Consider the following 13,078-nt stretch of genomic DNA (forward strand, 5'->3'; position numbering starts at 1 on the left):
GACACAGAGATCAGACACTCTGGAGTTCCCTGTGTTTCAGGGGTAGAGACACAGAGATCAGACGGTCTGGAGTTCCCTGTGTTTCAGGGGTAGAGACACAGAGATCAGACGCTCTGGAGTTCCCGGTGTTTCAGGGGTAGAGACACAGAGATCAGACGCTCTGGAGTTCCCGGTGTTTCAGGGGTAGAGACACAGAGATCAGACGCTCTGGAGTTCCCTGTGTTTCAGGGGTAGAGACACAGACATCAGCCGGTCTGGAGTTCCCTGTGTTTCAAGGGTAGAGACACAGACATCAGCCGGTCTGGAGTTCCCTGTGTTTCAAGGGTAGAGACACAGAGATCAGACACTCTGGAGCTCCCTGTGTTTCAGGGGGAGAGACACAGAGATCAGACGCTCTGGAGTTCCCTGTGTTTCAGGGGGAGAGACACAGAGATCAGACGCTCTGGAGTTCCCTTTGTTTTAGGGGACAGACACAGATCAGACGCATGTCCCAAACCATCACAAAATGGTCCTGCAACACGTATTATAAATGGATTTAGGGACTAACCCTGGGGCAAATGAGGACAAAAAAACAAAAAAAATCAGGCAGGGGGGAAGCTTCCAGTGTTTAAAATGTACACGCATGTCCTAACCGAAAACCGCTTTCTGCCCCCGCACCAGCAGGGCGCGTTGGCGGGCGCGACGGTCACATGACCAGGGCCCGGGCCTGGGAATGCAGCCTGTTCTCAGGGGATCAGAAACTGCGTGACAGTCATCCGGCGACAGGCTCAGAGGAACGCAAAACGCAGAACCGAAGACGGCGAGAGGAGCTTCGTTCATGACGCCACCGCGGACAAATATGGACACGTTCCTGCTTCCTGCGGCGAGCGTCGCTAACGGCAACCAGACGCATTCACCCAATTCAAGGAAGCAGAAATGCAACGGTACTACTGTAATACTGCAGAAAGAGAAAAACTCACGGCTCGCACTAGCAGGGCATACCGACCCTGTCCCTGGAGATCTGCTGTCCTGGGGGTTTTCAATTCAACCCTAATTTGGCACACCCGACTCTACTAATGAGCAGCTCAATGAGATCTCTGGCTGTTGAGTGAGGTGTGCTTTTTTGTTAGGGTTGGAGTGAAAACCTACAGGACGGCAGATCTCCATGAACAGGGTTGGGCAGCCCTCAATGGGTAAAAAAAAAGTAAATGTAAAAGAAGCTTGGATATGGAAAAGCAGCATCACTAGCGTCCCCCGGTCCTGACCCAGCCCTCCCCAGCCCGACCGGTGCCCCCCCCCTCCCTCACCTTGATGACGATGTGGCCCTTCCTGGTGCCGGTGCGGTCCAGCTCGCGATGCTCCTTCACCATGACGATCTCGCCCGCCTCCTCCACCTTGTGCGTGTTCTTCTCCACGTGGTTGAGGATCCTCCAGTAGTCCTCCTGGGCGATGCAGACGAACTGGTCCAGGACGACATGGGGGCAGCCGGTGAACAGGTAGTACAGGAGCACGTTGCTGCGCACCACGGTCAGCCTCTCGAACAGCAGGACCGCCGAGTCATGGGGGCGGGACATGGGGTCCCCCGGTCCTCCTCATCCACCCGTCCCACGCAAAAGACCCCCTATCTCCCCCTCTCATCCACCCGTCCCACGCAAAAGACCCTCTATCCCTCTCTCTCCCTTCCTCTCTCTCAGTCTCTTTGTCTCTCTCTATCGCCTCTCTCTCTCTGCTCTGTCCGTCTCTCTGTCCCTCTCTCTTGCAGTCCCTCTCCCTCTCTCTGTCTCTGCTCAGTCTCCCTCTCTCTTGCAGTCCCTCTCCCTCTCTCTGTCTCTGCTCAGTCTCCCTCTCTCTTGCAGTCCCTCTCCCTCTCTCTGTCTCTGGTTCTCTCCTCCTCTCCGGCCGCGTCCTCTCCTGTCTCCAGTCTCCTCTACCCGCAGCTGTTTCACGCAGCGGCCGTGACCAGCGCTCTCTCTCTTTGCGACACGCCCTCTCAGCGAGCTCTGAACAGGAAGTCGCTCGGCGAGCAGGACAGGATCTCAGCGGCGGCTTTAAGGAACTGGGCAGGTCAGACGCACAACGCCGAGGCGCTGACTCTGACGGAACAGGCCGAGGAGGAGCACTCTCACCGCTCTCTCACACCGCGCGCTAAAATAAGGCCCACTTCCTGTTCTGTCAGTAAACCACAGCCGGCACAACCACGTCTGCTTCTGCATCTCCACAAACCTTTACAACCCCGTTTCAGCCAAAAACTGAAAACGCAAACTGCAGAATACAGAAAGTACATGCAAATAAAAGAGCATGCAGTAACTAGGTATGGTAAAGTAAACTAAACATTTACCTGTAATAATTGAATTACAGTACAAGCATGAACAGGTTTTCCTTTCAGTGACTGCCCAAGAAGTAACGCACTTTATAGAACACCAGCACAATTAATGAACTGCAACAGGGATATGGGATCAGCTAACACGGTCAGCATTCGTATTAATAGTGCATCTTAAATAACACTCGCACAAGATTAGCTTGACACTGCATGGTTGACACTGCATTAGGAACCTGTGTACATGTTTGTACAGATTGGGTTAGGGTTGATAACCTGTGGACATGTTTGTATGGGTGGGATTAGGGTTGATAACCTGTGGACATGTTTGTATGGGTGGGATTAGGGTTGATAACCTGTGGACATGTTTGCACATTAGGCCTGATAACCAGTGGGTATGTTTATGGGATTAGGGTTTAAAACCTGTGGACATGTTTGTACAGGAGGGATTAGGGTTGATAACCTGTGGACATGTTTGTACAGGAGGGATTAGGGTTGATAACCTGTGGACATGTTTGTATGGGTGGGATTAGGGTTGATAACCTGTGGACATGTTTGTATGGGTGGGATTAGGGTTGATAACCTGCGGACATGTTTATATGGGTGGGATTAGGGTTGATAACCTGTGGTCATGTTTGTACGGGTGGGATTAGGGTTCATAACCTGTGGACATGTTTGTATGGGTGGGATTAGGGTTGATAACCTGTGGACATGTTTGTATGGGTGGGATTAGGGTTGATAACCTGTGGACATGTTTGTATGGGTGGGATTAGGGTTGATAACCTGTGGTCATGTTTGTATGGGTGGGATTAGTGTTGATAACCTGTGGTCATGTTTGTATGGGTGGGATTAGGGTTGATAACCTGTGGACATGTTTGTATGGGTGGGATTAGGGCTCATAACCTGTGGACATGTTTGTATGGGTGGGATTAGGGTTGATAACCTGTGGTCATGTTTGTATGGGTGGGATTAGGGTTGATAACCTGTGGACATGTTTGTATGGGTGGGATTAGGGTTGATAACCTGTGGACATTTTTGTATGGGTGGGATTAGGATTGATAACCTGTGGACATGTTTGTATGGGTGGGATTAGGGTTGATAACCTGTGGACATGTTTGTATGGGTGGGATTAGGGTTGATAACCTGTGGACATGTTTGTATGGGTGGGATTAGGGTTGATAACCTGTGGTCATGTTTGTATGGGTGGGATTAGGGTTGATAACCTGTGGACATGTTTGTATGGGTGGGATTAGGGTTGATAACCTGTGGACATGTTTGTATGGGTGGGATTAGGGTTGATAACCTGTGGACATGTTTGTATGGGTGGGATTAGGGTTGATAACCTGTGGTCATGTTTGTATGGGTGGGATTAGGGTTGATAATCTGCGGTCATGTTTGTGGGATTAGGGCTCATACCTGGCAGTCGTCCCCCTTGGTTCGCACCATGCCGCTCATGTACTGCTTGTCCAGGGAGGGGGTGATGCCGAAGCTGTTTCCCATGCACAGGGTCTCCAGCCTGTCCGCGTGGCTGACCTCCACCGAGCCATTCAGGATCACGTACCACAGATCCAGCTGCGGGCGCACAATTATGACATCATCAAACTGCGCAAAGCAAGCCCAGCTGATTTATCCCCACCAAGCCATTCAGGATCACGTACCACAGATCCAGCTGTAGACGCATAATTATGACATCATCAACCGGCGCCTAGGAAGCCCTACGGACTTATCCCCACCTAGCCATTCAGGATCTACATACCACAGTTCCAGCTGATGGCGCGCAATTATGACATCATCGACCCCTGGAAGACCACGTTATTTTGGTAGTAAAATCCACCGTACGGTACACACCTCAAACCACCTGCGCTCTCAATTCCCTGGTAACTCCCTCCCATACCTCACAACGTTAAAAATGAATTACAGACAAAAGGGATGTGGCACAATAAAGCACGAAAGGAATTATGGAAAGGTATTAATATTGGATATTTCATAAAAAGGCTCATAAAAAGACTATGACTTTCACTGGGTACCATCAAGGATCCCATAAAACTTCAGGCAATGTAGGCAAGGGGGGGGGAAAAAAAACGCAAAACAAAAATCAATTCACCATTTCATTTCGAACAGGCTTTTAAAATGTTTTCTTTTCTTTTTTTTTTTAACACAGCTCTCATGAGGACGGCCTGGTTAAGCAGCCTTCAGGGAGAGTATCTGCAGATGTGAAAATGAACGTGAGTAAGAAACGTAGCTGATGAGTTATTAAGAGCGTTTGACACTAATGCGTTTCCTCTCACTTCTGAGTTCATTCTCACTTCTGGCTCTAACAGTTATGAGGTGTACACAGGAGGGGGAGGAATCCGTGAACCGTGAGAATTTTTTTTTTTTTTTGCATTTTTTTTAAAAAGATTTTTTTGCATCTCAAAGATGACTGTTCACAGACGCACGTTTCCTGAGCGTCCGGATAACGGCTATCGCTGAACAACAGGCGGCGTCAGAACGTTGGAAAGGACGTTTAAAAACACCTGCGCTGATAATAAAGAATTCATCAGGTGTGTACATTTCCGAGCCTTTCCAATTTCCCAGACGCCCGCCGGTGATGTTTACCGAACGTGCTGAAGTCCCGGATCATAGCGGCGACTGAACAGACGGGATCAAATCAAGCGATTGGCCGCTTTATTCTCCGGTCTCCCGGGAAAACAAACGCGCTCTCGGGACGATCAGATCAGACCGGATCGGAGGGAACACGTCGGGTTTCACTTCCCCGTACGAAAACGCAGCCTCTCCTTGGCAACCCCCTTCAAAAATCACTGCTTCCGTTTACTGTGAACTCTTCACAGAGACGACCACAACGGGGGCGGGACAGGGCGGCGGATAAACCGGTAAAAATTTCATCCGACGCAATTTCAAAACATGGACGTGTGAAAACGAAAGTATTCAACCATCCACTTTGAAAAGGCTTATTTATGACCAAAATATTTGATTGAACTGGTTAAGAAAAGACGATCTCTTAATATGATTAATATTAATATTGTCCTAACAAGAACACTGAACAACAAAAAAAATCAAATGCAAATAACAGATTTAACTCACGACACTCAATTGGCTAAATATTTCAGGCCATTACAGTATGGGTACAGTGTACTGTTCATTATTCATAAACATCAGGTCTCTGGAATGGGAATCACTGATTAATGCTTGCTTGACGGTATCAAAAAACCCATCACATTTAAATCAAGGTTGGGTAGTCCTAGTTGGCACCACGGGGGCAAAGTTTGGGCGTACCATTATAACACAACCACACTCACATTAAAAAATGGGCACTTTGCCAGGCCGTCAATTTCCATTAGAAATTAACATTAACATTCAAGCGAGGGCGTTGGGTAATCTGTGAGGTCGCGTATGGGGGAGGTGGTTATGTGGGAGTCTGGGGCACGCTGCTATAAATGACACCAGACACGTTATTAGTCACTGGGGTTGGACGGGGATACAATTTGATTTGGTTTAATACATGCTTTTAGAGGGAACCTCACCACAGTTTAGACAGGCAAATACAGCACTGCACCAAGCCTCAGTGATGGGGAACACCTCCCAACCCCACATTACAAATCGCTGAATTAAAATGAGACGCTCTCTTTGTGAAGTCTGTTCAAATGAATAATTCTGTCAAAGGCATTTCTTGCACTGTGACAAATGATTTCAGAGATAGGGGGGTATTCACTGGTAAACTGTTAAAAACAAATGAGAAAATGGCAGCTTTTATTCGGGGAGGAACAAAAAAAAAAAAAACACCCCCACAACATCACTAGTTACACACTACAACACAAAACACCAGACGGCACTAACCGAATACCAAACATTCTCTGTAACAATAAGCCAACTGACAGCGTCCAAAAGAAGGCGGAGCCAGTGACTGGCCGGCAGTCTGTACTGGGATTCGCTGAGAGGAAAAGGGAATAATGTAATATACGCTGACCTTTCACAGCTCCCACCACCTCACACCCCGCCCCCCCCCCCCCCCCCACCCTCCTCCTCCTCACGCTGATGAAGACGCGCTTGTGAGGGCAGCGTCTGCCTCTCTGACCTTCTCTCCAGCCCACCCGACAAACAGAAACGTCTGGAGCTTTCTTCTCATTTCCCAAGAGTTCCAGCAACCCTTCTGGGCCAACGCCTCTTCTGGTGACCAAACAGAGACGCGCGTGCGTGCGGACGTACGGAGAGAGCAGGTGACCAAACAGAGACGCGCGTGCGTGCGTACGGAGAGAGCAGGTGACCAGGCAGAGACGCGCGTGCGTGCGTACGGAGAGAGCAGGTGACCAGGCAGAGACGCGCGTGCGTGCGGACGTACGGAGAGAGCAGGTGACCAGGCAGAGACGCGCGTGCGTACGTACGGAGAGAGCAAGTGACCAAACAGAGAGGCGCGTGCGTGCGTACGTACGGAGAGAGCAGGTGACCAGGCAGAGACGCGCGTGCGTGCGGACGTACGGAGAGAGCAGGTGACCAGGCAGAGACGCGCGTGCGGACGTACGGAGAGAGCAGGTGACCAGGCAGAGACGCGCGTGCGTGCGGACGTACGGAGAGAGCAGGTGACCAGGCAGAGACGCGCGTGCGTGCGGACGTACGGAGAGAGCAGGTGACCAGGCAGAGACGCGCGTACGGACGTACGGAGAGAGCAGGTGACCAGGCAGAGACGTGTTTGCCCAGCAGGGCTGTAGGAAGAGCTGCTTCAGTCACATGGACAGAAACCGTTTATACCTGTGTTAAAGAACTCGTTCTAGGGGTCATCTGTTCTGCTGTCAGGGGAAAAGATTTCCTCCCGTTTCTTGGCCGAGTAAGTTAATTAATCAGCCCGGTAACCGCCCAAACCGTCTGAATAATTAACCGTGCGTTTCCGTGGTAACCTCCTGGCCTCGGGTTCGAGGAAAGCCAATCGGCTGCAGTTTAAATTAACGCACTCCCGCGGGGCTACGAAGGCAAAGGGCTGAAACCAGGCGATCTCAGGCGTGCGTAACACTCTAACGCAGCGCCTCCCCCTGGCCAGCCTCGGCAGTGCGCTAACTGCAGTACGCTAACGGGTGGCTCTACAGCGTATCGACCCTGCAGACAAGCGCATGTCCGTCCCATAGCACCAGGCACTACAGCAGACTGGCTGCCAGCCCAAACAGCCCCGCGTCGATATCCCCTCTCAGCCCCAGCTAGCTGCTACGCCTCGTTCACACGCCATCGACAGTTTGAGCCAGAACATTGATTTTTTTGTAAATGGCGAGCGGTAAGCTGGTTCTGCCTGTAATGCGCATCACTCCTGCAGAGCGCTTTCCATCGCTGTTTCTCCAGAACGGGAGAGAAACACGACTGACACGCCCTCCTCGCTCACTTTCTTATTTATTTATTTTTTAATAGGATGGCGTGTATAGCACAGTGGGTAAGGAGCTGGTCTTGTAACCTAAAGGTCACAGGTTCGATGCCCGGGTGGGACACTGCCTTTGTAACCTTGCGCAAGGTACTTAACCTGCGTTGCTTCAGTTATATCAAGTTTTATAACTGGATGCAGTGTAAATGCGGTGTAAAAAGTTGTGTAAGTCGGTCTGGATAAGAGCATCAGCTAAATGCCTGCAATGTAATGTAACGTAATGAACGAACATGACCCACGCTGCACTGGGGCACTTAAACTCGGCTGAAAGGCGTTACCCACGCTGCACTGGGGGACTTAAACTCGGCTGAAAGGCGTTACCCACGCTGCACTGGGGGGCTGAAAGGCAGTGAGAAGGCTCTCGTGCGTCAGACAGGCTGCACGCCGTACCTCCTGTCTGTCCTGCAGGATGACCGTCTCGGCCTGCTCCACCACCTCGAAGATCATGACGGTGCAGAGCTCCCTCCTGACGGACATGGTCATGTTGGCGAACGCGGGGAGCTGGTGCATGAACTCCAGCAGCTGCTCTGTGGGCCAATGAGAGGGAAGAGGGGGGAGGGGGGTCACCACGGCAACTCGGCAAGCGAATGTTCTATAAACACCCGACGAACCCCAGACACCATCGCTGGACTTATTACAGGTCATTAGTGCACAAATTAGGAACAGGGCTCATTGTACAGCTAAGCTAGCCAGATAATTTCTGGACAGCCTGTCTTCAAGGTGATATTGTGACTGGTACACATAGACAGTTGGTACGGGTGAAAGGTCAAACACAAAGTCACGTGACTTACAACAAACGTGCATAAATGTCAGCAATTTGCGAGCCTACTGACAGAATGAGAGCTTAGCGGCATACAGTTTGACACATCTCTAAAAACATGTACTAAATCTGTTCAACGCGTCTGTGGAAAATGACGGACGTCTTTTTCAAACACCGTCTGTTAAACCTGGGAGGAAGAGGCGAGCTCACCGATGTCATCGTCGTTCCTGTCCGCCGGCTCCTTCTCCAGACACTCGCGCACCATGTCCCGGCCCAACAGGGGGTCAGACGCCCGCTCGATGTCTTCGTCCTCCTCCTCCTCTTCCTCAGAGTCCACCGGTGCCTCGGGGAGCCCCGACAGGTCCACGTCCCCCATCTCGCTCTCCGTGGCCTGGAGGGGGCGCCGTCGCACAGGTTAAACCACAAAGGGCCCCCCCCCCCCCTGCATGCTAAACACTCCCACATTCAGTTCATAATGTTTCACAAACGCACTGACACACTTCTGTCTGTCCGACCTCATACCCTGCAGCTTGCGCAACCGTATACAGGAAGTGGGCAATCTGGGGTTTGACCCAACAACGCGCGGGTTAGGAGGTGAGGGCCTCAACCACTTGTACAATATTGCTGAGCATCTGGCCAGGCCTACAGGAGATGCCTGAGGCCTGGCTGTAGGAGATCCATCTCCACAGACACTGGAGCTTCTGTTCCTCAGGGCAGGGAACCGGTCCGAGGCGGTTTGGCTAGGTTCAGCAAGAGAAGCCATGGGAAATAATAATAATAATAATAATAATAATAATAATAATAATAATAATTTTTAAAAATGTCTTCAAAAGGGATAGTGGATCCTAAAACAAGCAGCACCAGCTTGTCTTCAGTACCACGAGTAGCACAACAAGCCTTTAGATGTGCACAGATAAAGGATCTCAAAAGGCCTGAAATGCAAAAACCAATTTAGCAACTACATTACTCAGTCTATGTAAAGTAACATCGGTCTGAGGAAGTAAAAGGGAACTTATGACTCTAAACTTTCCCCATATGCAAAAGAGCCAATTAAATCGCTGAACTTGCACGGCCTCTTCACATCTGATCATCTGTATGACAGTCATTTGATCTGCTTTCCGGTTCATGTTTTTCAGCCTCTGAACTGCAGTGGATAAGGGACTGTACGTGGGGCCCCGCAGTTAGACACAACATCATGAAGATCAAAAAGCACCGACTCCCAGTGAGAGATGCTTCTAAGGCTGTTTGGGATCAGCGTTCCACCCTAGCAGAGTATTATTATTTTTTTTTTTTTTAAACCCAGGCAAATCACCAACACCACTGTTCTGGGCCTGCCGGGTCTGTGTGAAGATGGTGCCTTTTTCAAAGCAAAATCACATGAGACGCACGTTATCGGGACAGAAAGGAGGGAGACTTCAGCCGAAAGACCGCCGCCCCCCCCCCCCCCCCCCGACCCCAAACTGTCACAAAGAAAACAGCAGAACACAGCAAAAACCCAGTGGGGGGTGTGACGGACAGGCCTCCGGATTTCGGGCCAGCGGTACAGGCGAGCGCATCAGGAGGAGTGCAGAGGCGTTCTGCGGAGAGCGTTTGAGAAGCAGAGCCCTGTCAGCGTCTGACACCTCCCTCACGCGCCCCCCCCCCACCACCCACCCACCCACCCAGCGAGCGAGCGCTCAGCTTCTGAGCGCGTGCGAGGAATGCCTAATCTCCGACTCCGGGGTAGGGCCGCACGATACGTCTAATCACAGCCTTGTATAAGAGTAATGAGAGTAATCACCTCCAGGCACAATCAGCAACGCTGCTCCCAGCACATATTACTGCCTTCTAATGATGAAGCCTTCAGAGGCTAACAAAAAAAGTATTATTTTTATGTATCATTTAAATGTAGCTTTGTGAACAGGTGGTGCTGATTTAAACCGTTCGGTAAGTTCAGATCTTTTTCTTCAATTCTGTATCCGTTCAGTGGTAATATTTAATTGGATAAAGTCAGGATTTTGGAAAAATACAGCTCAAGCAGCAGCGATGGAGGAGACGGAAACCTGGAAACTGTTTGCTAACATTTCGGGGCGGAATATGAACGATCCGGAAAAGGTCAGCGAGAGAAAGGCAATTCCCTGAGAGGACGCGCTTAAATGTCTTCCAAGGGCGCGGTCAAACCCGTCACACGCTCAGCTACGAGACCTCTGAGCTACAGAATCACACCTCTCTACCGCCATATCTGTCACTAACTCATCAACTAAACCTCTGAGCTACAGAATCACACCTCTCTACCGTCATATCTGCCACAAACTCATCAACGAAACCTTCAGTGAGTTACAGAGCCAGGTCTCTACACTGTCATAACCATCACAAACTCATCTGCAAACCCTTCTCTGAGCTAGAAAACCACATCTCTGTACTGTCATATCAATAACACGCTCTTCTATGAAACCTTCTCTGAGCTACACAGCCCCATCTCTACACTGTCATTTCTGTCATACGTTCATCTACAAAACCTTCAGTGAGCTACAGAGCCAGGTCACAGGCAGCAGTCACATTATTTCCCATCAATGACACGCGACTCCTGCTCGTCTTCTTCCTTTAGATTCAAGGTATTCAGGTTTCAGGTGTGTGAAAACGACGGTAAAAAAAACCTCCTCATCTCACCTACATTTATGAGAGCTTAAATCCACTGAACCGCTGCAGAATCAGACGAGCTCGGGGGACTAAGGGTGCGGCACAAAACACCACAGATATCAGTTTGAGTCCCGTCCTGTTCCCCTAAGCCCATTCCCTGCACCAGGGCAGTTTGACACACAAAGGAAACAACAAATAAAACATGCGAGCCGGCTGCCAAGTAAAATGGCGCATTATCCCACCCAGGTCTGCAGAAAGCATGCACTCAGGTGAATAATTAATCCTAATGCTGGATAAATAATTCAAAACAACACAAAAATGTTACTTTTTTCAGGACTAAAACTTTCCCCCACACTCTGTGATAAAAAGTAATCATATGTAAAACGGTAAGTATTGCGAGTGTAATGGACTGCACAGAATGTCTTTTGTTTGGCTACGGTGGTCAGAAATGAACGGGCAACGGCGCTCTTACCTGGTAGATGTCCGATAGGCTGCTGCTCCCCGAGTCGCTGGCGATGCTGCATCCTGATTGGCTGGGCGGGACCTGCATCACCTGCTGGTGGGCGTGGTCTGTGAGATGCATTTTGCTGAGGTCTCCAGGAAGCTATGTAGATTGGAGAAAGAAAGAAAAAATAAAAATAAAATAAAACCGCAGCATATTACTGCAGCTGATTAACTACATATTTGACGTCACAGACTCCGGCGCTCGTGCCAGATCGTAGATTAACGCGGTCGGATTTGCATTTTTACCCATGATGCATCACGCACGCGCGCCTTCAATAAAATAATAACAGTAAAACGCTCTCGGCTCCATAAATACGATGAAGCACGCTGACCCTCGCTGAAAAGGTAATATTTCTCCGCGGTTTGAAAGACGGCCATTTTCTTTTTTATTTATTTATTTTTTTTACGGCTGACGGCTGACCTTTGAGCGCGAGCCGCTCGCGCCGTCGGCACAGCGACGGTAAATCTGAACCGCGCGACTCCTCTCCGCCCCGATCTTTATCACCCGGAACGGCTCGGCTGTCCGTCACGGCCCGAAGACCTCCGATGTGGCGCTGTGACGCGCCCCGAATCGCGGTGACATAGTGGTGACTTAGCGGTGACTTAGTGGTGACATAGTGGTGACTTAGTGATGACTTAGTGGTGACATAGCGCAGCTCACGCACACAGAGCTACTGAAACAGCGCCTGCATAAAAAACATTTTTAAAAAATCATTTATTTTCCCAAAACTAACGCTGAGCCGGACTCAACTGCCACCAAAACCACACAGAAAGGCAAAGAAGCCTGCGTGCAGGCAACGTATGGTGAGAAGCTGCTCCAGTCACTACTAGTCAGATCAGCCCACAGCAACAGCAGCACACAAACTGGGTCAGCAGAGCCCACACCCAGAATTAAATATTGATTACACGCCATGCTTTGGGCACCCGTGTGACTGGGCCGCTTAGGACTCAAACGGCTCGTACGCTGTGGAACAAAAGCCCAAAAACCTCAAATCTGTCTTCAGACATTCCTTACGAGACAGAACAACGATGTCTGCACAAAACACAGAAACTACTGAACACAGACGAGTGCCCAAGCAGAGTGGGGTACACAGAGCAGTGCCCAAGCAGAGTGGGGTACACAGAGCAGAGTGGGGTACACAGACGAGTGACCAAGCAGAGTGGGGTACACAGAGCAGTGCCCAAGCAGAGTGGGGTACACAGAGCAGAGTGGGGTACACACAGGAGTGTCCAAGCAGAGTGGGGTACACAGAGGAGTGCCCAAGCAGAGTGGGGTACACACAGGACAGACGAGCACATGGTGAGCACATGGAGAGCGATGTGTGAATCGGTGATGGAGGAGTTCAGGCGGCCGTGGAGCAGGACTCCAGGACTCCTTACCAGGGTGGAGCGTGAGAGGAGGCGCGTGCTCTCCTGTTCCTCCATGCTGGCGTCTGGCAGGGCGTGTGCACACCCACCAGCCCAGCCGGAGGCACGGAGGGGCCCATGCAATATTAAA

General features: G+C 50.4%; 1 protein-coding gene across 8 annotated transcripts in view; it reads right to left on the bottom strand.

Annotated features, from left to right (window-relative positions):
* Positions 1 to 13,078, bottom strand: part of rapgef6 (Rap guanine nucleotide exchange factor (GEF) 6) — a 104,175-nt gene that overhangs the window by 27,585 nt on the left and 63,512 nt on the right. For all 8 annotated transcript variants that reach the window (XM_035433289.1, XM_035433290.1, XM_035433292.1 and 5 more), the window contains 5 exons: positions 11,549 to 11,680; positions 8,668 to 8,848; positions 8,088 to 8,224; positions 3,713 to 3,868; positions 1,287 to 1,439 (listed from right to left, as the gene is read on the bottom strand). In XM_035433289.1, coding sequence (XP_035289180.1) covers positions 1,287 to 1,439; positions 3,713 to 3,868; positions 8,088 to 8,224; positions 8,668 to 8,848; positions 11,549 to 11,680 — 759 coding nt within the window. The remainder of the gene's footprint in view (positions 1 to 1,286; positions 1,440 to 3,712; positions 3,869 to 8,087; positions 8,225 to 8,667; positions 8,849 to 11,548; positions 11,681 to 13,078) is intronic.

The sequence above is a fragment of the Anguilla anguilla genome, chromosome 9 (assembly GCF_013347855.1).
Source record: "Anguilla anguilla isolate fAngAng1 chromosome 9, fAngAng1.pri, whole genome shotgun sequence".
Taxonomy (NCBI): Eukaryota; Metazoa; Chordata; class Actinopteri; order Anguilliformes; family Anguillidae; genus Anguilla; species Anguilla anguilla.